Source organism: Archocentrus centrarchus, chromosome 1, assembly GCF_007364275.1.
Source record: "Archocentrus centrarchus isolate MPI-CPG fArcCen1 chromosome 1, fArcCen1, whole genome shotgun sequence".
Lineage (NCBI taxonomy): Eukaryota > Metazoa > Chordata > Actinopteri > Cichliformes > Cichlidae > Archocentrus > Archocentrus centrarchus.
This window is the reverse complement of record NC_044346.1, coordinates 25,343,479-25,369,409: the sequence shown is the minus strand read 5'-3', so window position 1 is coordinate 25,369,409 and position 25,931 is coordinate 25,343,479. Positions and strand designations below refer to the sequence as shown.

General features: G+C 37.6%; 1 protein-coding gene across 2 annotated transcripts in view; it reads right to left on the bottom strand.

Annotated features, from left to right (window-relative positions):
* stx8 (syntaxin 8) overlaps nucleotides 1-25,931 on the bottom strand; it is a 52,757-nt gene that overhangs the window by 16,224 nt on the left and 10,602 nt on the right. Inside the window, exon 7 of one of the 2 annotated variants that reach the window (XM_030742490.1) lies at nucleotides 626-727. In XM_030742490.1, the coding sequence (XP_030598350.1) occupies nucleotides 626-727 (102 nt within the window). Of the gene's footprint in view, nucleotides 1-625; nucleotides 728-13,040; nucleotides 13,147-25,931 lie in introns of those variants that run through there. The other variant, XM_030742498.1, reaches the window with a different exon arrangement.

Genomic DNA, 25,931 nt, shown 5'->3' with positions numbered 1-25,931 from the left:
AGGGCTGATCAAAGGAACTTTGAATTACCGTAATAACGCGACCGTTTGTCCTATCGGAAAAATTCAAACAGTTTCTGAAAGCTGAGAAACTGCACTTCACAACCAATATAGGGTATTACTGTGGTGTTATTATGGTAATTGTGGCCTTAACTCCGCCAACGGTGGCTCTTTTGAAGTACACTGAGCCGATTATGTTCGGGGGTATAGGGTTATACTTAATGATAACCTTCATCCATTAAAACATTGTATGGGGGACTTATGCATTATGATTATATTAAACTGGCATTAGCTGTTAGCTTGCCTCTATCTCATCTATTTTTGTATTGTGTTTTGAGCCGCGCACGACTCACGTCATGAGACTACTGCCCGCACTTCTATATCGACTCCACCCACACTGTGGTGGTCCTCAATTGCAATGGAAACACAACATGACCGTGCCGAGTTGTGTTGACCGAGTCGACCCGAGTCATCCTGTATGGAAAATGCGGCTTATGTTAGTAGGTATGACAGAGCCAGTTCACCCACCATTCATTAACATGTTCTGTACGGAGAGGGCTAAATGGCATCACCATAATTTTTTTCAGCTCCATAGCTCCATAGTACCTTGCACGTAAAGGAAACTCACCACAAGAAGCTGACTTCGTCTCCACAAGCTTTACCCTTCGTGTCTCATTACGAATCCTGCCATCTGTCTTATCCACAAGATGTGCAAGGTCATCAATGATTTCTGAGAGACAAAGACAGACAAAGAAAATCAGAAAGAGAAGTCAGCCATGCTAATTTCTGGTTGACAATTAGATTCAGGTTATGTGTACTCATGCAGATTTGGTCTGCAGTAAGCAAGTCGTTCACCCTCAGACACACATTTTACAAAATATACAGACAACATAATATATCATAGTACAAAATATCAATATTTTAAATGAAAATTAAATAAATTTGTTGATTCTACATGCTCTAAAGTATTAACCTCCTGTCTGCTGTAATTTTCTTTCATTTTAATACAAACTCAAATCCCAAAATGTTGGGGAGCTGTATAAAATGTAAATAAAACAATGCAAATCTCATAAACTGATATTTTATTTACAACAGAACATAGAAAACATTATTTAAAAAAAAGGAAAGAAAAAAGAAATATATATAAAAAAAAGAAAACATATCAAATGGTTAAAGTGAGACATTTTACTATTTCATGAAACATACTAACTCATTCTGAATTTGATGACAGCAACGCTTAAACATGAGCACTACAGGGCGCCCGGGTGGCTTAGTGGTGAAGCCGGCAACCACATACATATGCTGTGTTGCAGGCGGCGCAGGTTAGAGTCCCAACCTGTCGCCAATTTGCCCGCGTGTCTTCCCCTTTATCTTTTGCCCATTTCTGGTCTCCCTCCACTGCTCATAAAAGCTGCTGTGGCCAAAAATGCAAAAAAAAAACCCAAAACAAACAAACACATGAACACTACCTAGCTGGGCAAAATACGCCCATCACACTGTATCAACCATGTCTGTTGTCACATGAAGAACAAAGTTTTAATAATTATGTGAAGTCTGGCAAGTTTAGGCTACGCAGTTATTGAGCGGACACCTTTTTTCTGTTTTTAGTAAACAGTGACATTGATCTTGACCCCAGTGACCCCATATACAATCCCAACCTTGCTTTGGTCATAAGCTATATACCCATGAAGTTTGATAAGTGTAGGCCAAATGGTTCTCGAGTTATTGAGCGGACACTTCAACGGACACCACCTGGATGCCCGTCCACCATGGGTGTTCAGATAATACATCCCGTCTTTCAATGGGCTCATAATAAAAAGTTGGGACGGGGCTGGAAAAGGAAGTGGCACTAAAAAAAGAAACAGCTGGAGGAACATTTTGCAACTTATTAGATTAACTGGCAACAGAAAAAAAAAATAATGCATCTACAAATTATGTAACAATTTCATGTAAAATTGTGAAGACTTTAAATATCATCTACAGTACATAATGTGTATGATCAAAAGATTCTGAGTATCTGTGCGCAAGGGACAAGGCTGAAAATCAAAACTAGATGCATGTGATCTTTGGGCTCTCGGGTGGTACTGCATCAAAAAGGCTTGATTCTGTTGTAGAAATCATGGCACAGGCCCAGGAACACTTCCAGAAATCTCTGTCTGTGAACAGAGTTCCCCGTGCCATCCACAATCACAGGTTAAAGCTCTATCACAGGGTTAGCCAGCGGTTGATCACATCGTCACACCGGGCTGAGAATTTAACTGGTTTGCTATCATATCGTTTCTGATTGCCATCACCATAATTAGCAAGTGGGCTCCGCTATTAGCACAAGCAAGTGGTTGTCGGATAGTCAAGGGGTCCCGTCTTTCCCCTTGAATATTTCAGCAAAACTATGCTAGAGCACATACTGCATCTATGGCTTTGGAGTAGAATAGGTTGGGCACTTAACTGGCCTGCCTGTACTCCAAACCTTCCACCTGTTAAAAACATTTGGCATATCATAAAATGAAAAATACGAGCAGCTAGAATCTTATATTGGACAAAAATGGGACAGCATTCCTCTCCCAAAAGTCCAGCAACTGCTCTCCTCAGTTCTCAGACATTTAGGGACTGTTGTTAAAAGAAGAGGGGGATGATGCTACACAGTGGTAAACATAGCCGTGTCCCAACTTTTTTGAGATGTGATGCTGCCATCAAATTCAAAATGAGCTCATTTGTTTTCTTAAAAAGGCACATTTTCTCAGTGTAAACATTTGAAATGTTTTCTATGTTCTACTGTGAATAAAATATGGGTTTATGAGGCTTGTAAATCATTGCATTCTGTTTTTATTTATATTTTAGACAGTGTTCCAACATTTTTGGAATTGCATTTGCATATAAAACAAAGAAAATCATCAACATTTTGTGTCATAAAAATGACAGAACTATGGAGAGACAGGTTCTGCAATACAAGACACCTGACCAGCAAACAAAAAGACAGAACCTGCCAACAGACATAAGTCATGGCAGAGGAAGTAGGTCATATGAAAGCACTCCTTGCCCTTTCAAATGGGTTCAATCCCTCTTGGATTTAATCAGATCCTTATTGCTCGTGAGTTTTAAAGACGTAAGCTGAGGCATCAGGGACTATGCCTAAGCGCACAAAGAAAGACAGAGTGTGTTTGTGTGTGTGTTTGGTGCTGATTTTAAGGTCTTTCAGTAGGAGTTCCTGACTTAAAGGTTGTCCAGATGGAAGCCTGTGTGATTTGTTAGAGTACACCACTGTGTTGACATGTCATCTCCAGAGATCTGGTGCAGCAACAAAAACAGACAGCTAAAAAGCCATCACAAAGAGATGGCACAAACACCAACAAGAGCTGAATGGCTGAAACTAGTGAGTGAAATATATATTGTGGAGCAATTGATTCACAAGATAAGACTTCATGAGGAACAGTGTCAAGAGAAATGGAAGAAAGAGACCATGTTTATGTCTCAATGACAGGGTAAAGACTGAAATACTGATATAACAAACTGTAGAGACAAAGCAATCCAGATTGTTCATGAGTTGATGCAGTGTTTTGTTTTTTGTTGGTTTGTTTTGTTTCCCTTTTTCCTTTTGTGTATATCTAAAAGTGTTTATATTAAAAAAAAAAAAAAAAAAAAAAAAAGACAACAGCTGAATGGTTTCCAAATTAAAATGTAATACTAGTGAAAAATAGCACTGACTGACTTAGTCCATAGCTTACTTATAAATTCACTGAAACAAATGCAAACTAAACTATGACTTCATGAAATCTGCAGAAAAGCATCAACTGAAACATCTGATCATTCTCTTAGTTCAGCTTATCAGCACCACAGTGACATAAAATGATGAATTATTGTAGGGTCTTTACCTTACAATATAAAGCACCTTGAGGTGACTGTTGTTGTGATTTGGTGCTATATAAATACAACTGAATGAATTAAATTGAATACATGAATGAGGAAATATTTGAGCAACAACTTTCAAAACAAGAAGGTTTTACAGGAATGGAAAACTAAACTCATTCATAAACTAGAGCTGAGCACCAAATTTACAAACAGCTCCATGCAGAAAGGGAGCAATTTATTTCTACTATATGATAAAGTAGTACTCAACTCATATGATCTAAGCTTCTTCTGCTCTTCAAAAATTGGGCAACATGACCAAAGACAAGAGCACAGGGTTGTCTGCAGCATTTATCTTTGTGAGCACACGTCTTCAACTCAAATCAAACTGCCTTGTTTCCCCAACTAGGAGTCATCACCACTTGACAAGACAGTTTGTCTTTTGGCTGATACCAAATAATAAAGTTGCACAAATAATTAGAAGAAGGAAAGAAAAGCATGTCAGTTTGAAGGGCCAGAATGTGAAGGGGCAAGGACAAGCAGATGGGAGACGTGAGATTGCCGTATGTACAGTGTCCCTTGAGACTTCCACATCACCATCTAAGCATCAGGCAACAATTTAGAAGGAAGAAATATTTCCTTTACAGGCAGAGAAGGGGTGTAGACTCTAAACCATTTGTGCTGCATGCCACTCCAACTAGTCATAAAGGATGTTTTCAGTCAGCTGGTGCCAAGTTTCTTAATTCAGTTCTGGCCCAGCAATAACATCTCAATTCACTGATGAATTTCCATCCATGCTAGGATGTGACTTTTAACTACAGCTGCAAAGAAACGCTCAATTAATTTTTCAGAATAGTTGTACTACAACATATTGGCTTTTCACATGCATAGTCCTTCAATTCACCCTATTATCAAATCATGTTTCTAACACCATAATTCTCAGTTTCCTATTCTAACTTATCTGTGTGACAGGTGCTGGCTTAGATCAGCTATACCACAAAGAAGCCCCTGTTTCAGGCATAGTTTGTTTATTTAAAATGCAATTACACTGGATAAACCTCCAAAACCACAGCATGGAGAAGCATGGCATGTGTGTACACAATTGTTTCCTGTTTGCCATTTTTTAAGATGTATTGCTATATGCTTATTTCACCTCAGCTGTGCGAAAGACAAGCTCTGTTATTAAATGGATACGAAATTTTTAAATATTTGTAACTGAATTAGAATGTGATTTCTGATTTATCTTTTGGTCTTATTTTTAAAGTTTAAAGACATTGTTGATAACACTAAATAACACATGCAGCTTATTAAAGACACACTTTTGTGAAAGCATATCTCAGTGTACTTTGACAACGGATAGTATGAAATAAATGAAGCTGTATGTGTTTGACATATACATATATATATATATATATATATATATATATATATACATATATATATATATATATATATATATACATATATATATATATATATATATATATATACATATATATATATATATATATATATATATATATATAAAAAAAGTATACAATGAAGACTCTGACATTGAATGTAATTCATGAATGTAAATACAGAGGGTTTACAACAAGGTGCAAACCACTGGTTAAACTCATGAACAGGAAATCCAGATTAGACTTTCCCAGAAAACATAGAAAAGATCCTGCTCTAGTTCCAGGAAGTTTTTTGTACAGATGAAACCAAGATTAACTTGTACTAAATGATGGGAAGAGAAAAGTATGGTGAGGAAAAGGAACAGCTCATGATTCGAGGCATACCACATCATCTGTCAAACGTGACTGAGGCAATGTTATGGCACAACCATGCATGGCTGCCAGTGGAACCGGGTCACTAGTGTTTATTGATAATGTGAAGGTCCAAAGACTGCAAAACTGATCAGACAGGATTCCACAATACAAATGCACAATGACCCAAATGAAACTGCAGAAGCAATCCAAGGGTTTCACAAGGCAAAGAAATGGAATATTCTTCAATGGTCATGTCATGTCTGGCAGACCTTTAGGGAGGAAATACAGCATTTGATGATCTCCATGGATTCTAGACTTCGGGTAATTACTGACTGCAAAGTATTATATGCAATGGGGGAATAGTTAATGCAATACTTTCATTAAACCCCTTGAGTGAAAGTGTAAAGACTTTAAGACTCTAACTTGACTGAGTTAAAATCTATTGTGGTAATGAATAGAAAATAATTTACTAAATATTTATTGAAAAAAATATTTCAGCATCGAAAACCTATGGACCTAATGGTATTTTATCAGCCGTTTGTGCAACAAAAGGCCATTTGCAAGATCTCATTGGGTCAAGGAACTTGTTGCTATTTAATAATTTGTAATCTTTTCACAGAAACAAAAAAAAACAAAAAAAAAAACCAACAACTGACATTAGTGAACAGTTATTTTCATAACAAGGAGTTTAAGTGGCAGCTTTGAAGCAATACAAATAGAGTGACTAACAACACATTTACCAGCTCACACAGAAGTAGAACAATCCATGTGCATTTCATTGAATGAATTTTCATCACTTTAGAAAACAGGCTAACTTAACATCAGATTAGGTTTTTAACTTTATGGACCAATTCCAGGAACTTTTTGGTCACACCTGGAATAATGCAGAACATATTTGACCATTTGGATACTGGTTCATTGAGTATGTTTTCCATTCTGCTAGATTTAGCCACTATTCATAACTCTTTAGATTTTTTTTTATGTCCACAAAATATCTATTTGCAGTAACCTACCGCATTTCTCTCTGCTGTGTTCATTGGGTGAGAAAAGTAGCAAAGCTTCAGAGTTACAGAGAACAGCAATGCATAGTGTGAGAAAAAAGACAGACAATTTTATCACTGCCATACATCACTTTTTACACACTCAAGCAGACTAAAAAAAAAAAACAAAAAACACACACACACACACACACACACACACACACACACACAAAAAAACAATGGACATAAGACCTGGCCCTTTTTAGAAGCAGCATGGGACTCCTGGAGAACACACAAACCAATAGGAGACAGATGTTGCTTTCGCATGATGTCACTTTATTCTGATTATTCCCTGCTTTATCGCAACAACATTTTATGTCTGTTCTAGAGCTTGCATCTTGAAGGGAAAAAAAGGACAAAAAACAAAAACAGAAAAAGCAGCATCTTATGGCCACACTGCTTTCCGGGTGCTATAACAGGCCTGTTTCCATCTTTCCTGTCAGGATCATCTGGCACCATTGGCAGATGGATGTAAGTTAGGGGTCTGGACTGAAGGATTACAATGTATCCAAGGCACAAACTTGAATAAAATACTTAACCCTATAATGCCAAACGTGTCATTGGGGACATAATTTACTTCAAAAGTCCCCCTGTTCACAGACTTCCAGCAACAATTACCATAATAACCCTATGTTGGTTGTGAAGCGCAATTTCTCAACTTTCAGAATCCATTAGAATTTTCCCAATAGGAAAAACGGTTATGTAATTACGGTAATTCAAAGTGAGTTGATCAGACGTCTCAGCGGTGATATGCTCGGTGTTAACCAGCTGTTCACGGCAAGTAAGGGCAGGTCACAGGTGTATCAGCGGCAATCACCCGGTGTCAAAGGGTTAATAGCCACTGAATACATTTTTGTTTAAAGTCACTGACAATTCAGGTTAGGTTATCCAACTGCAGTTATATGTAGCTCAGCCAAAAACCCTCTAGCTGTTGTCTCATCTAGCAATGCACTATTATTTGAAAGTTCTGTATTCTTTTCCAGAAATAGTCCAGAATACTACAGAGAAAACTACTAACAAGCCCGTAGAGCATTTTTTCAAGCTCAAGGTTACAGTGCTGCTTCTGCCTGGGTTTCCTGGAGAAGCCTCCTTGTGACTGGATGGGCAAACTTCTATGAATCCTCCAATATCCTTAGAGTTATCTACACACAGGAAGTTAAAGATACAGTTTTCAACTTTAAAGCATTATATGGTAGTGGAAATTATCACTGACAGACATTTATACCACTATAAAGCCAAGATCTCAATAATAACACAAAGGGGCTTCAGATTCTCAGATGAGCTGCACTCTCTGGCAGGAGAACGCCCTCTCCCATTAGCCTGGTACTTCATTAGAACTCAGTATATTAAGAACCCATCTCAACCGAGCAATTAGCGGACTGTCTGATTCAACTTAAGCAGCAACAATCGAAAGCCAAGGTTATTAAAGAACTGGAGGGTTATGCTCTACATCCAGCTCAATAAAGGCAAAACATCAACAGAGATAAGAAAGCATGGCCATCCTGCAGGTTTAAGTACATGTGAAAGTAAGAGACACAGAGAAGCGCGATTGTTTTGTGTGTGTGTGTGTGTGTGTGTGTGTACACACATTGGTTCAGGGGTTCATAATTGTATCATTCTGTGTGATATATGTTTAGTGCAATACCCTGGTTAAATGCAACTTTAACATTGGGCCTAAACATTAAATTCAAAGCAAATAAAACTGCAAAGATGATGCTCACACACACACACACTGCAGAATGGTGAGAAGTGTTGGAGTTAAAAATCTATTTTAACAATTTAATTTCCACATCCTAAATCTATATCTGCCCCAAGGATCTATAACGCTAAGTCAACCTCAAAGATCTGGATTTTGTGTGCGCTTGTATGCGTGTGCTTGTGTGCGCAGTTGAGGCACTAGCATAAAACAGTAACACACCATGGTGTCTCCAGGATGCACTGTATTAACTCTGTGTTATTGTAGGACTCATTCCAGGAGAGGGCACAGCACGCTGAGAAAATGCTTGTTTCCTGTGACCAATTTAAACACAATCTAACTCAGTGGAGCTAATTTTGTTGTGCTTATTCAGGAGATGATTTCTCCTGAGGATACAGAAAGAGGGGGAAGAAAAGTACCATTTTTTTTTCAGTCACCCCTCCTGTGGTATCTCTTTCTGCAGTGCAGGGAGGCCTGACTACAACTGTTACCAATTGGCCCTGGTGTGACTGACTGTGTTTGAGGGTAGTGCTCCGCTGCCAACCTAAACACACACACACACACACACATCGCTGGGTGTAACTGGAACTTCACTTGGCACACGCAGAGGCACTCAGCATGATGATACTACTCATAGCAATTATGGTATTTACAAGAAGTTGCAGTCTTGGAAAAGTTTCTTTCAACTTCTTTTTTTCTGCTCTCGACTGCTTTTTGTACACAGACCCTGAAATCCATGGTGAGTGAGGAACTTAAGAGTTTTACCTGCTTTTAAACTAAGCACAAAACCCAACACCATTTTAATCCTAAAACAAAAATAAAAACAATGAAGACAAAATAGGTTGTGCACAATCAGCCTATAAAAAAAAAAAAAAAAAAAAAAAGAGCCTTAGTATACATTCATCGAAAAATGTTTCAGTATTCTGAGGAGTGAGAACACACAAACAAAACCCTTTTTGTTTCCTAACAACCTCTTTGCTTTCCAATAAAAACAGTTTCATTTTTGATGGGATTTCTATTACTGTTTAAATATTCACACTAGTGATCAATAATTAATAACTTGATTCGCTGTGGTGTCCAACATCAGCAGTTCAGGTAAACTCACTTTTTTAAATCATGGGGGCTAACCAAACATTATGTGATCCAATAGAAAGCATTTTTTTTTTAATGCAATGGAAATGATATACAAAACTGCTCACTTAGGCAAACCAGATGGAAAAGAATTAAAAGAAATATTGTTATAGAAAACAATGTATATAGTACAAGGAATGTCTTGTAAATGTAATTTAAAAAAAAAAAAAAGATCATCATATACCCAAGAAATTGAAAAAGAACACCAGAATTAAGGAAGTGCATATGTAAACATCAACTTCAGTCACAATTATTTAAGCTTTCCATGAATAATGGTATTCACCCTATCCCAGCATTTACCTGTTTTCATGTATTTATGACTAATTATGCATGTGTGCTGATGGGGTTTGTGAAGGTATCATCATACACACAATTTACATCCCAAACATCTGGTCTTCTGAAGTACTGAACCACATGGGTAGAAATTAGTCTCACTTATGGACATCATTCTTCCCGGCTCCAACAAATCTCTGAGTTGTTTCAAAAGCACTGACAGACTCCTCCACTCAACACATCTGGGGGAGGGTAAGATACCCTTTTATTGCATCATTACATTTTCTCCCACCAGGTTACTGGCTGCCACAATGGTGATGGATGTCTTGCTTTTGCAACTCATGCCACGTACACACTTGCCAGTGACCAAACTGTAGAAATGTTTATACATATTGTGGGACAACTTTTGCTTTCAATGAAAACTTTGCATTGGCACTTTCCTTGTCAGCTTTGGAACAAATTTAACTTTACTATGCTACCAGGAGAAGATGTAGCCTACCAACTGCTGAAAGAAGCCCTCCACCACTACATATTAATTTCAAACAATATTCATGCTGTTACATCAGTGATTTGTAGTTATTTGAATTTCTGACTGCAAGTCTTTCAGCAAAACAGTAAAAAAAAAAAATACTCAGAAGGATCAAGTGATAAGTCAAAAATCATCTTGTTGCTATGCAAATTTCAATGAGGAAACCTTGGGTCCTGGGATCCATCAGAATGATACTTTAATACATACCACCCTCATCTGAACATTGCTCCAGAGAAACCACTGGCTCAAGGGAGACCTACACAATAATATGCAGGTGACTGTACAAATGATGAAGTTGAAATGTTGTTAGTGCCTAGCTAACAGTCCTGATGTTAGTGCCTGGCTGATATTACAAGAACAGACCAATTATTCTTCTCATGTAACATGACAGTCATAATTTAAGAAAATAGAAGAAAGAAAAGGGATGCAAATACACCAAAATGCTGGAAAAGCAGTGATCCAACAACATGGACTACTATTAAATACATGCTTTTACAATTGCTGCCTTAATCCCAACCATTTGTGTGCCAATTTGAAACTGAAACCGGCTGTGTCTCCACAGACATTTTCACCTTCCTAACCCTGTTTCGTTTACCAAAAGATCAATCATCACACATGATGGACACCAAAAAGAACCAGCTGATGAATGACTTATTCAAAATGTCAAAAAAAAAAAAAAAAAAAAGACTTCAAAGAAGATTGCAGAAATTCAAAAACCTGCACACTAGTTCAGTTTTAGAACATACAAACCACTGGGTTTGTAATTGTTAAACACTAAATTTGGAATCTAGTCCAGCAAAGTTCTATATCACCAGAACATTGTGTGGGAAAAACACAATCAACTAGACATTCCACACAAGCATATGCATGCTGATACAGTAAATTACATAAGGCATGTTTTTTAAGAAGTATGAACAGTCCTGGACTCATAAATGGATTAATTAACAGTCATGATAGTAGAGCTGGTACAGTTTTGGACAAAATTGTTGGTACCCTTCTGTTAAAGAAAAAAAAAAACCCACAAAGATTGCTGGAATTACCTGAAACTGACAAAAGTAATAAATAAAAATTTACTGGCACAAAAAAGCAACGGATGGTGCGATCTGACACTGATGTACCTTGACCTTGGAGTTCATCTCTAATCTCACTGAAGCTGTTTTGGGCTCTTTCGCATTATCTGTCTCTTCAATTTTCCTCTTGTGACCACGTATAGAGAGGTTAGCTACAGTCCCATGGGCCTTAAACTTCTGAAAAATATGTGCAACTGTTGTCACAGGAACAACAAGCTACTTGGAGATGGTCTAATAACCTTTACCTTAATACCAATAATGCTTGTCATCTCCTGAGACCGCTCTCTCCTTAGCTTATTTTCAATCTTTTCATTTTTGTCCAGGACAGTTTGATTAGTTGTTTTTTTTTTTTTTTTTTTTAATAATTCTGTTGACCCATAATTCAAAAACAATGTCTGATTTACATTAGTTAATTTTCAGTAATTTTTTTATTTATTACTACTTTTGTCAGTTTCAAGTTATTGCAGTGACCATTGTAGGTTTATCTTTCTTTAACGGAAGGATACCAACAATTTTGTCCACATCTATATTGTTACAAGCCACAACAGCGTGATTGTTATTGTTTTCACCATGTGAGTCTGTGTTTGCATGTATGTGTGCGTCATCGGGGCAAAATGCATTCACAGTAACACCTACTATGACAGTGGAACTACCACAAAGGTGGTGTTGAGTACTTTGGCAGGTGTTTAGAAGTACGTCTGTCTGTCTGTCTGCAGCCAGATTTTTTCAAGGGGATGGTGCAAGATATTTACAGGTGTGAAGATGAGATTAGGTCAAACATGGATGCAATTAAATAAAAAAATAAATGTAGGAACTAGTTATTGAGCTATATATTGCATCAGTACTTTGTATTAATTTCCCCATTTATTGATTAATTCTCTCATTTTTAAAAGACATAATTTATGCAGTCCTTTATATATTTATCTTTATCGTTCACATTTTCCCCAGTTTATATTCCAAAACTTCATTTTAATTTTACATTATATATCCTTCATTATGCAAATGCAGCAGTCTTTTCTAGGTCTTTTCAGTAGCACTGCATGATTTAAATAAAATAAAAAAAAAAAAAAGCCTTTGTGAACTTTAATGGTCCTTACTGCAAATGATTAGCACTGTACATATAAACACAAAAAAACAAAAACAAAGAGTGAGCAAATACTGGCTCAAAAATACCTAAACCTCATCAGCAGAGCAAATGATGTCAGCTTAGACTATAAAACATTTTATAATCTCACACATTCCGATATAGCTACAAACCATCAATAGAATATACTAAAATGTATTATAGTCAAACAACATATTATCCATGGAAAAAAACAAACGAAGCATTGAAAGAGTCTCGAAGTAAGATGAATAAAGAAAACTTAACAGCACTTCAATCAAATGCAACTATTTCTGGGTGAATTCATTAGCAGCTCTTCTCACATATGGCCAGGCACCACTGAAACATTAACAGTGAACATGAATTGAAGCTGTCAGTGTACTGCATATAATTATTACACAAGTCATCTGCTCTTACATTTTAGAATTCATGAAAGAAGGTCTAAAATTCTAAAAACACTCTACAAAGACCAACAGCACTGAGAAGAAGTCTGATTATTACCAGGCTTTCCACCATCATCACCCTTCTTATGGCCAGATGCCACCAAACAATGTGTGCGTGATGAGCATGAGGGTGCCAGCACCAGCAGCAGCAGCACTATGAAGCAGGGACCACCCTGTCACTGGCACGGCACCTCCAAACCAGTCGCGGTTACACTTCATCACTACCATCACACTTCATTAGCAAGGACACCCAGGAGTGGGTGACATACTAAGAAACAAGGAAAGAGCAAAGAATGAAATGGAATAGGTTTAATTGGATGAGTTTTATAGGACATGCGAACAGGAAAGTACCTACTAAATTCTTGAACAGAGATCAGTTTATCGACTGCACTTCCTTGTTATGGTGATTTCAAATTAACATTAAAATGACTAATATTAAAAATGAAATAGTCTTGGAAAATTAAAAGACAATTAATGTGGCATTTCCTTATACAACAATTCACTGTAAAGTTTCTGGCTACAAGTTTGATCTTCAACACACCAGTATATTTTTACAGCAATTTTACATGCAATAGAACTATGCCTATGTAAAGAAGACTACTTAATGTTTACTTGTGTTTCCTGTTCCTTATGTTTTCAGTGCCCCCTGTCTGTCTCTCTCTCTCTCTCTGTGGTTTGTAGGTGTTTGCTGGCATGGGTGGGTTCTCCCTTCTCCTGACTCTACTCATCAGCTTATCGCCTCCCACCAGCTCATCTCTATGCACTCCATCTACTTAGACTCTTTGATTGATTTTTTTAAACAATCTAGCACTGACCACAGTGGTAAGAACCTCAAAACTGACTTGATCATTTTTAGTGATTTTTCTCCAGTGTTTCTTGTTGCTAGCAAGTTTCTCTCTTGCGCTTCAGGATCGTCACCAGCCTAACTGTGTCTCTGTTGCTCGTTTGCCCATCTGCAATCCACCTCAAGCTACCTCTGCTTGCCGTGCTCTTTCACAACTCCAGCTGCAGTGTCGATTGTCCACCATTCTTTCCACTGCCACTTGATTCCTCCTCTCTGCCTTTAGCCTGACCCTTTAACAATCACTTACAACAGAGCCTATTACTAACACTATGTTCATATATTTGGTTCCTGTGATTTGTGACAAGAGACTTTTTCTGTTTTAAACAGTTATATGATTTTGATGGAACTGGGGAAAGGAAAAAAAACAAAATACATCAAAGCTGGCTTGGGAGAAAGTATTATTCCTTTAAACCAAAATTACACAAAATATTCACTAAACCACTCACATGTGCATTTTAACATCATTAAGTATGAGTTGTCTTGATTGCTATTTTTAAAAAGACAATACGAGAAAGTGATTATGGTCTTTCCCAATAACTGAACAACTGTGTTCTAATTGAAATAATGTGAGTCAAATAACTCAGCATCCCCTGTGGTGAGTGGAGCTTCCCGGCAATACGCTCGTTGGCTGGCTGGTTGGCTGACTGACTGAGGAGTTATGGAGGGACTTTGATCTTCAAGCCAGACCCTGTTTCACACATAATGCACTCTGACGCATAAAGACACATATGTTCTCATGCTCAGACGCTGACACAAACACACATGTATAGACATTCTGGTCTATGAGCATGATAGAATCAGTCACACACCAATCAGACATGCAGACAGTGAAAAACACACAAGCGTCCTGTATGTGACATGCTTCCGACAAGCATTTGTATGCCAAAGAGGAGCAGCCTTCATCACAGAATTAACTTTACAATGCTTCTCAGAGGGAGCAGCGAGCATTACAGAATTGTATCATACCTAATACAGATGTTTTCCTCTAGTGAAGAGTTTAGGGCCAGTAGATATTTATCTTCTGAGGATCAGTAGGGCATGGAACATGAAACATCACAGAGGTGTTTTTCAGCCTGGAAAATTCTCAGAGATGGTGGGATCAAATTTGGACTTTACTTTGGATCATGGTCTGTGCTGCTTTCAGAAAGGTTCTTGAGTTCAAGGTGACATTTTTGAAGCCTATCTGAAACGTTTAAATAGAAATTTGTGGTTTTATAGAAGCATGACAGGAAGGACAAAAAGCATATTTACTTAAAACTCAATTCTGTCATGTTGACTGCAAATGGCTTGCACAGAAATGCGATAATCTGAATAAGTTACATTTTCAAACTGTTTCAGCCAAACAGTTCACTTGAGAAAAAAACAAAACAAAAAAAACATGCAAACAAACAAAAGAAAGAAAAAACAGACTCAAAAACAGAACAATAAATACTGCCTTACACTGCTTTTATACAGCCATTTACTTGATCTTAGTATTATTTATTTTCCATTTGCTTACCCAATTTTCTCAGCATGGTACTACTATTTGTTCCCTTTCAGTCGGTTATAGTTATGAACTTTAAAACTGTTCAAAAATATTGCACTGAAAAACACTCACACCAATAACACAGTTTGAAACTGACAAGAGTTAAGAACATTTGGCAAGCTAGGCTGACAGAAGAGATGAACTGCTGAAGTTTGTGGTGGATTTAGGGTAACTGCTCTCTACTCATGGAAACCAGAATGAAAGTTTGGCCACCAATGCGGCTGAAATAACTTCCCATTTCAACAACCTCCCACATAATTGTGGACAGCAAGGAATGGTGGAGGGTACAAAGAAAACGGCAAAAAAAAACAAAAAAAAAAAAAACATGATGCAACAATACCACATGCTTCACTGCAGTTAAAAACACAGCTAGACGCACAGACAATTAAACACAGTGAAAAACCACATGTATACACAGTGACACAAACACATTAGTGCAAACATGCGACTGTAGTCCAAGTAGCTGGACTCTACCCTCACATGAATCAATGACACACACTAACAAATGTGTCATTATCATACTGATCCTATTAAGTATGACAGTGCATTACATGTATATGCTCAAAGCATTTAAACAGCTGCACGTACAGCTGTCATGTAATTACACAGTTCTTCCAGATGATGAGTCAAAAAGAGGTGGTGCTGATTACTGAAGGAGAAGAAGAAACCGTCTCCGAGAATTTAAAATAATAAAACCTGTGAGCGATCCTATGACTCCCTCTTCATCTTGCCTAAACTTGGATCATTTCACCACCATAACACAAGGACATAGGTTTGAATAATTCCACTTTGTAGATATCATCACAGGGTTTTACTGAGTCCTGCAGCTGGTGTACCGCCAGAGCCTCTACTGCCCACTAGTGGATTCATGTGTGGGCTACACAAGAGAGCAGGATTTTTTTTTTTTTTACTTTTCTTCCCAACTGATTTTTAAGGTGAAGCCCATTTTTTTTAAAAAGTGATTATATAAATTTTTGTGATTTTTTTCTTAATTATCTGAAATGTAGGTATCAAAATAGACCTTTTTTCAGAACATTCTCATCTATTACATTAAAATCATTTTTACCTCCAGCAAGAAGGTTATGTTTTTGGTAGTGTGTGCGTGCATGCAAAATGAATATATACAAAATACAATACTACTCCCTTAAAAGTAAATACTGCCCAGAGAGTATTGTATATACTGCCTTGGCGGAGGTTTGCACTCTCTTCTTGTTTACGATGCGACTGGCTCATTGTCCTGCTGGGAGAGGCAAATGTTATACAGCAAGTGATTTGCACTTTGTTATGCTGGTGACAGAGCACCAGTATTTGATGCCCAGGAAATGTGGATGGGCTAAAAATATGCAGCGTTTTAAAACAAAATGTCCACTCCCGGATGGGTCAGAGCTGCTTTGGCGGTGGGACTACACAGTGTTAGGCATGTTGTGCTGAGAAGAGTAGCCTTGTGATAATATGCATCATTTAAATGCCTGAACTGTTAAGGTAAGAATTACCTTAACAGTTGTTTTTTTTTTTTGTTTTTTTAATATTATCATTTACTGAACTACTGCTCAGTATAAATCAACTGCTGGACAATTAATACAACAAACTTTTGTATGCTTATACTGTTTGTATGCCATTATAGTGACTGATACTTCAAGCAAATTAAACTAGAATACCAAAATGCCATAATAGTAAGTAGAAAAACTATTTCTGTCTCATGTCAAATTAATTTCATTTGTCTGTACAGTGTTTCTTCTATCATCACTGTGAAGGTGTGTCACACCCCAAGCCAAAGTAGGGGAAGAAAAAAAAAAAAAAACCCCAACATTTTATTCACATTACTTAACCAGTTCATGAAGCCTTGGTTCATTTCATTGCATTTTGTGGTTACTTATAAATAAATGCAAATAAAATTTAACTGAACCTGCCCCCCACAAAGCAGTCCACTAACGCTTGATCTTCCTTAGTCTGGGAAGTGTGTGCCGATGCACGCTACAACATTAAAGTACTGCTTGTCTCAGATGTGTCAGAATAGCAGCTTGGAGACAAAACTGCAGGCTGGGGTTAAGCCAAGAGTGAAACAGATGAGGCTGATAACAGATCAGAAGACTTTTTTTTTTCTTTTAGCAGCATGATTAAAGACTTGTAACAATTTATAATGGGACAACGATGCATCACCACTGAAGGTTAGCTGATAGCCATCGCTTAAAGGCCCACTTGAAGCTTGAGCCTGTCAAATGCCTCTCCAGCACAACAACAACACATGGTATGTTATGTCTACCAATACCTTGCACATATTTTAGTACAAACAAGCAGTGAGATTTCAAGACACTTAATATACAGTAATGACCATTTTTATTTACTTTTTATTTACCTGCTTCATATAGTTTTTAATTCTTGAACTCCACTGGCCCTTAACACACACCCTAAATTCATATTCTGTCTGATGCCCATTTTAACTATTTCCTTCATTTTAGAAATATTTTTTAATTGCTTGTGCTTCTTCCTTTGCCAATTTCTTTCTTTGCAATAGCTGTAATAAAATATGCTAATCAAGATCCCAATGAGTGAGTTAAATTAGCGACAGTCTTCACTGTAGTTACTCTTTGGATCTTGGTATTTTGTCTCACATTCTCATCATCACTTTCATCATTGCTTTCTGTATTACTGTCCTTCCCAGTTCTTTCTTAACCCTTGTTTTTAGTCAGTCATCCTCCTTACACATGCCCACTCAATCACAGACGGCGTAAGAATGCTTCCCCTCACTAGCAGCACTGTACATTTGTAAGATTAGCCCACCCTGTTCTCTACCGCACTGTTTGTGATTGCGCCAACTTACATGTGCGGTCCTGCATTAACATCTAGCTCAGACTCAATCTCTGACTGGACAGCGGTCTCTTTGCTCTTCATGCAGATATAAATGCGACCCGTGTGCCAATCACAACTTGACAACATGTGCTGTACATGTGGTGTACACCTTCGGCACAAACAAAATGATTTCACACTTAGACAAGGCACTCACACTTTCAAACATACACACATTTCTGTTCTCACACACAGTTACACACACACACACACACACACACACACACACACACACACACAGTCTCTCTCACACACACACACACACACACACACACACACACACACTCTGAGTGCAGGCTGCTAAAGAACAGATGTATATATGTGCACTTGCACATACGCACACACACACACACACACACACACACACACACACGTTAAAAACACAAAATACCCAGAAGATCAAGGTGCAATCTTCCCCCTGTGCTTAAATGGGAACCACGTGTTGGCTGTGGGTTTAGGCAGACTTTGTAAAGTAAGTCCTTCCACTCATTATGTGGGATGACCCACGCTTCCTTGAGGCTGAGGAAAGCGCAAGGCAGCTTCTCTGCTCGTCGGCCCTTTGAAAGCAGCCTCCAAACCAGAGTGGTTAGCAATTATATAAACAGAGGAGGAGATTTGTTCCCGTTGTCACTTGCGTTAGCCAAAAGGAACCTGCCGGTCCAAGACTGAGTCAGTATAAGGTACCATTAAATGGCAGGGAATCCTTTGTCCAGAGCCAAAGGAACTGGCAGCTGAAACTGCAAAGGTTCCCATCCATGAAGATCACAACACATACAGCTAATGTGATTGCCCCAAACAATCAGTACAAACATCAGTTTGCTGTTAAATTTTATACTTAATACATGCTTGGCCCCTTTTCATCTGTATGGGATAAAATTCATTGTATTGTGGAAAAGTTGCATGATGAAATAAATCAATCAGGTAGCTTTTAATAACAACAGCTGCACAGAAGATTTGCACACTAAGATTAATAATAATTATTTAAGGTATATCATAAAATAAAATCCAAATGTGTACTAATACTGTAGACAGTAATAATATAAACTAGTAAAGTAGGAGTAGCTGAATAAAGTATTATTGAAAATAGATTTTGAAAATCAAATCCCTCCCATGGCAGTCTTCTAATTCAATCAAATTCCTCTAATTCAAAAAGGCAGAAATTGGTTGAGGCTGTATCCCTCATCATCCTTGAGCTGAATGAGTGAATTCATGTCTGGACAATTGGTGTCATTCTTGGAATGTGGGAAAGGAAAAAAAAAAAAGCAGAGCCTCCAATAAATCTCTAAAAAAATTAGCAATTGCTGAATATTAAGAATAACCATGATGAGTAAAATTGTCAAAATTCTAAACATTAACTGTTTAGAATGACTCATGCATCATGGCTTAGTCTAATAGCTGTTATTTGAAAGGTTATAAGAATGTTATAGCTAATGTAAAAGCTGTGTAATCTATAATAATACAAGACATTAAGTAGCTGTAGAGTAAGATAATATTAAAAAGACAAAGATAGATTACTGGCAATAAAGCCAAACTCTTCAAAGAACACAGAGCCCAATATGTGTTTGTTTCCAATGATGCCACATCTGCTTTTAAGACAGTGGTGGGAAAGATTGGTGAAATCATACTTTTCTGGATTTTTTTTTTCCCCTTACTCATTAGCGTACTGTTTTTCGGGAATATACACAATTAATAGTTTGTGAAAAAGCTTACAAGTGCCAGCATGGTGGCTATGTATATTGTGAGGATTGATGTGCTAGCTAGGGAGTGGAAGGGAAGTAACCTCGCCCAGTCTCCATACAGGCCTGTTGGTAGACATCTGGAAGGGATCCGGGTCTGAAAATGAGCTAAGTAGAACAGAGCACAACTCACTCCTACATCATACTGTATACTGGGCTTCTTTGGGTGCCTGTCTAGATACACAGCATGTCTGTGACATGTGAATCTGTGCATGTGTGTACACATGAGAGCCAGAAAGCAAAAAAATGGGCCTAGTACAAAATTAGGTCCTAATGGGGCTCCAACCAATCTCTCACCCCAGTTAGTACCATAAAATGGGCTGCAAAGATGGAAATAAACACAGCTAGCCACATACTAATATCTCAGCAGGCAGATTCTGTCCATTACATTATTAGATTCATACTTTTCCATAACCATTTATTTTCAGTGGCATAGAGCCTTCTTTAATAAAGCAAAGAAATGCACTTTATACTATATATTATTGTACAGAATATATTCTGATAACGTGATATTTTCAAAATTTCCAGTCAGTTTCTAAAATACTGGCTGACTTCAGCTGAGGTAGCTGACTTCAGCACAGTTTGTTAGAGGAGTTAACAACGTAATGATCCCAAACAGGCAATACATCAGCTGAACAGACAATAAAAAGATTTTGTTTTAGCCATTTCAAGCTGAAAACAACCCAGGAAGAAGTATCAGCTCCCACAAACATGCACAGTCAGGATCATTTGATCCACTGAGCTGTGGTTTAGGTGCTTCTTAATGTACTACAATATCTTTTACATTATGATACAGAGAACCTTAAAATGAGTCACCATGATGCATCGAAAAATACAAAAAAACAACAACACAAATTGCTTAAAAATTGGCTCCATCACCACTTTCAACTTTAGATCTTCACATTTTGATGTTGGGTTTTTAACATTATTGATGCTATTAAACAAATACTTTAAAAAAAAAAAAAAGCTAAAATACCTACAAAAAATGTATTTTCTGTTTTTAGTGGTAGCTGGAAAAAAAAAATCATTGTGTTTTTCTTTCCCAATGCATAAAATTCCAACAATGTAGCACAGAAGCGGTTCATAAAAGCTGTTTACTGGGAGTGGTGAAACTTTCTGTGGTAATTTCAGTATATGATGAACAATCGCTAACTTTGGTCCAAATTTCTCAACAGTGGCAGGTGAGCGCGCTAAAGCAAGCCAGAAAGTTTTACCGGGTGTCTCCACCATGACTCTCTTTTACCACTCCAACAAACCATTTTTCTTTCTGGAGTACGAGCAATTCTGCCACTGGCTTTTTAATGTGGGGCCTTTCTTGCAAACATCTATCACCAGCACACATTTGCTCCAGATGGATCGGGATAAATCAAAGTCAAGATCCTGAACAGAGACTGCCGCTTGTAATGCAAAAAACACATCGGAAAAACTTCTGAGGGTGAAAACCTCCTACATGTTAAGATCTAGGAAATTATTTTATTATTCTATTACTTATTTTTTTTTTTAAACTGTTGAGAGTCAACTCTCCTTATGTCTTAAACTCCTACATTTATGTTTAAAATCCTTTATTAATACTCTAGATTGCCACAGGAATCTTTCTGAATGAAAATCAGCAGCAATATCTCTTACCTCTTAAATCCTTTTAAAGTACTTTATTCAAGCAAGCCAGTCTAAAAGATGTCAAAGTTAATAATATATGGCACACCTTAGCAATAGTTCAAGATATGAAAACCTTATTCTTACTGATTGTTAAATAAGAAGTACTGGCACTGAGCCACTGTGTCAGAAAAGCACATAAGGAAACATTCAAACAACCTTTTTTTAATGGATTTTCTCATGCAACCCACCACAGAGTTACGAGGCCCATCAATGACTATCACATTTAGATCAGTCACTGTTTATGGTGCCACTGTTGCACAAAAAAAAAGTCAAGAAAGGTTTTCTGAATAAAAGAAAGGGTCTTAGTCCACTGAGAGGGAAAGAAACAAAGCGTGACTGATGAAATGTCCTTAGACGTTTTTCATTAGTGACCCAAAATGTTCTTTACTGTTCCTAACTAGATTTTTCATCATTTGCCATTGGTGACACAGATGTCACTGTTAGCACCCTTTTCTTCACAATTTTATCAATAAGACACCAAAAAGGCCTTTGACAAAGATGGATACCAAGATGGATAAATAGAGAAATAAGCACACAGGGACTCATGATTGATTACGCCATTTTTCTGATGGCATGAATGTCGGGTTAGACAGCACATCTTCATTTGGCTGGCTTTTATCTTCCCATCAGAAATGCGTCTATAAATGTATTTTGTAAATCTTTATTTAAACCTCATGGAAGGTAACTCATTTTCAAGTTCGAAAAACCACTTTAAAGCCATTCAAGAAGTACTTAACGTTGTCATTTTCTTATGAGGAATGAAACAGTGTGAGTGTGGAACATTTTCCCTTCATTCTCCTTAGCGCCCAATAATTCACAGAGTCACACACCAGTCAGCCAATCTGGTGGTCACAGAAGATGATGCTCTCTTTTTCGGCTCATTGCAAGCTTGACATTCCTTTGATGACAACACTCTTCTGGACATCACTAACTCTTTGGGTTTCCATGCCATCTGGAAAACACTACTCACTAGTACCAGCCTCATTTTCAAACCAAGTGAATCAAACAAACAATAAATCAATCAACAGCTCTAACCACACAGACTTTCTGCCCAGTGCCATCATTAGTACAGTTTATTTGCTCACTGAGCTTTTTCTAAAAGTAGAAGCAAGCAAGAGGTCTGCGTCCTCTGGGGTAGCTGCTGATGTCCCTGTGCAGCAGGGAGTGCCTCTCTCCTCTCCCTCTACTGTTTATTTGGAAGTCATTATTGCTGCCCACCCTGGCCCTCTGCATGCTCTGCTTGAGCAGAATCAAATCAGTGATTTAATGATCAGCCACAAATGAAGTCTATCATGACGTATTTTAGAAACTGTCTAGCTCACTGAGCAGTGGACACTTGGCAGTTAGCACACTTCCAGCTGGGTGACAAAAAGTCACAAACTAAGACACATCAAAAAGCCATTAAATATATTAAAGGATCCATGAATGGAACATGAAATCCTGTTCTTGAGGAGTAGACAATCAGAATAAGGCTGGCTGAATGGGAGGGTGGCCTAAACTAACTGAGCTAAATCTGCTTACCTCAGACAGAAGATGACCTGTGCGGCCCAGTGAGAGATTAAAAAAAAAAAAAAAAAAATGAATGTTTTGAACACAGAATCACATAAAGCTACTCAAACAGAGTCCAATAATAAAATATACGTCAGAAAAAAAGTATATGTAATAGGTCCATTCTAATTACCTATGACACCTATACTCATCGTTCACATCATTCCTTCTCTCACACTCGAAACAGAATTGGTTAATTCCATTCCATATACTGTATATAAAATACGGATGTTCTGACTGAAAAACTCTGGACATCCTTATTGCACATCCTTTCATATATTACACTGCTGTTCTAAAATTTATTTTATGTACATAAAGTATTTTAAGTTAAATTAAGATGTTACAAATAAAGATCAAATCATCAATTTATCTGAATGACACTGGCTAAATCTAAAAAAATCCTGATCAAGATTAAGCAGTAAGCTTTCTCTCTTTGTTTACATCTTACGGTTTTTAATTACACATACTGCACATACGAGATTTAAAAGAACAGACCTTTACAATACATGGCATATTTCACTGCCACAGTATTTCACCACCAGTCAAATCCAATTCAAAAGTGCCATTTAAAAATCTAACAAATGAGACAGCCTCAAACTTTGGCCACCCCTTTCAAAAGAAGCTAATTAAGTGAGTTAGCCACTGTCTGTCACTCGTAAGTGAAAAACATTGACATGGACTGATGTCACCGCTCCGGGCCGCAATATGAGAAATATCAGCACCAATAAAGCAAAATTAATGTTGATCTTTCGTGGTAGTGAGGAAAACTACAGCTGACGTGAGCTATTTTAGTTGGTGTCGGAGTATTTTCAGCAACATTTATTGTGGAAATGAGAACATAATCTTTGGCAACATTACATAAGAGACATTAAAAAAAACCAAAAAAAAACCTGATGACATGTAATTTAACTAATTTTACCACAAAAACAACGAAGATTGAATTTCTTCTTTTACTGCAATTGGAAAGAATCAATGGAAAATGTGCAGTTTGCAATGGCTTAAAGCAATAACTGAAATTGAGATAAATGGTTTGCTTACTTATTTCTACAGTTCAGTCCATTTTGATTCGGTCAGACTCAGGGAGTGAGGGCTTTGGGTTCATCTTTAAACCTCTGAAAAGGGTCAACTTCATTGCTGACCTCAGCCGGAATTGTTTCCCCAAAAGGAAATGACTGAAACCTCCACTGCACTTCGGTCATGAGCTAGACTTGACTAGCCAAACTACAAAGAGCTTAATCTATTTATAGGGAAACAGTGCTACAGTACAGTGATCAGGGGGAAGAGGAACCCCACAAGACGGAAAGACAGTCGGACGCCAAGGTTACACGCCAACTGTCAAGATCAAGTAGAAGTCTTGCCACTCTCCGACTTTATAACTTAAATCCATTTCCTCTGCCTTTCAGAAAACATTACTCTGACTTTTTATGTTGTCAATTTTGACGTTTAATACAAGTAAGAAAACTGCCTCAAGCAGTAATCTATGATATAGAAGGAAAAGATTTCAGTATTTTTCCTTTTTGATGGTTAAAAATAATAAAATAATTCAGCTTTAATGTCTGATATTATACCAAGGCACAGTTTAAATATGATTTGTATCTAAGCACAGTAAGAGCAATTATAATAAGGATACAAAATGTATACAAAGCTACAATGCAAGGACCCAGGAGAGCTACACTTGTGTTAGGATAGCAGAGCAGTCACCATTTTATCATTAGAAAATGTGCAAATCACTACATTAACTTCAGTATCACTATTTTTGGTTAATATATTTAAGACACAAACACACACGTTCTCATTTTGATAAGAGAACATTATTTGCAAGTGTTGAAAAATTAACTTTTAAACTGCAATCACAAATAGTTTACCGTATTTTCCGGAGTATAAGTCGCACTTTTTTTCATAGTTTGGCTGGGGGTGCGACCTATACTCCGGAGCGACGTATATGTGACATTTATAACACATGAACCAAAATACTCCAGCCACTTGACATCTCCGTGAACTGCAGCTTTAAGGCAGTCTTGCGTAACCTGTGGGCACAGTGGATGATGGATGGAGAGCACAGCTTAACGGCAACTGGGAGAATGAGCCACCCAACTTTCCTGGAAGTCATTGGATGGATCAAGAAAACCTGGGCTTCAGTGACAACCAAACCATCCTGTTGGGATTCAGAAAGGCTGGAATAATTGGAACTGCAGCTGACGACGAGTCTGACTAACGCGACACAGAAGAGGAAGCGGCGCTTCGTCTACGGAGTGTACGGAATTGTTTAGAAGTGACACCGAGGATGAAGAATTCAATGGATTGATGGTTTGGTTAACTTGTTAGTATGTTCTTTATGCTATGGTTATCTGAATAACTTAATGTTACGTTAACATACCGAACACGTGTTCGTTGTGCGTCATGTAGCTGAATGTGCTACGTTAGCATAACGTAGGCGTAACCGTGTTCGTCCTGTTCTTTAATCCATTATTATTTTAAATTGCCGTTCAAGATGGAATTTCTGCTCTGGGTCTCGGATTCTATCACCCCCCCCCCCCCCAAAAAAGTGCGACTTATAGTCCAGTGCGACCTATATATGTTTTTTTCTTCTTTATTATGCATTTTTTGGCTGGTGCGACCTATACTCCGGAGCAACGTATAGTCCGAAAAATACGGTACTTCTGCATTCTGAAATTCCCCTAAATGTGGTTTAGAGAAAATGTCACTGGGTCCATACCTTTTCTAGTGTTTTTGAAATCTATATCTAAATATATAAAATAGTCGTCCTTTTCATCTTTTCCGAGTCTAAGGGAAACAGATATTACCAATAACTCTGCAAGAGAGGAGCAAAAAAAGACAAGGAAAGGGAAGACGGTAAAGGGAAAAAAAATGTGAAAAAGGTTAGGAAATAAAAGACT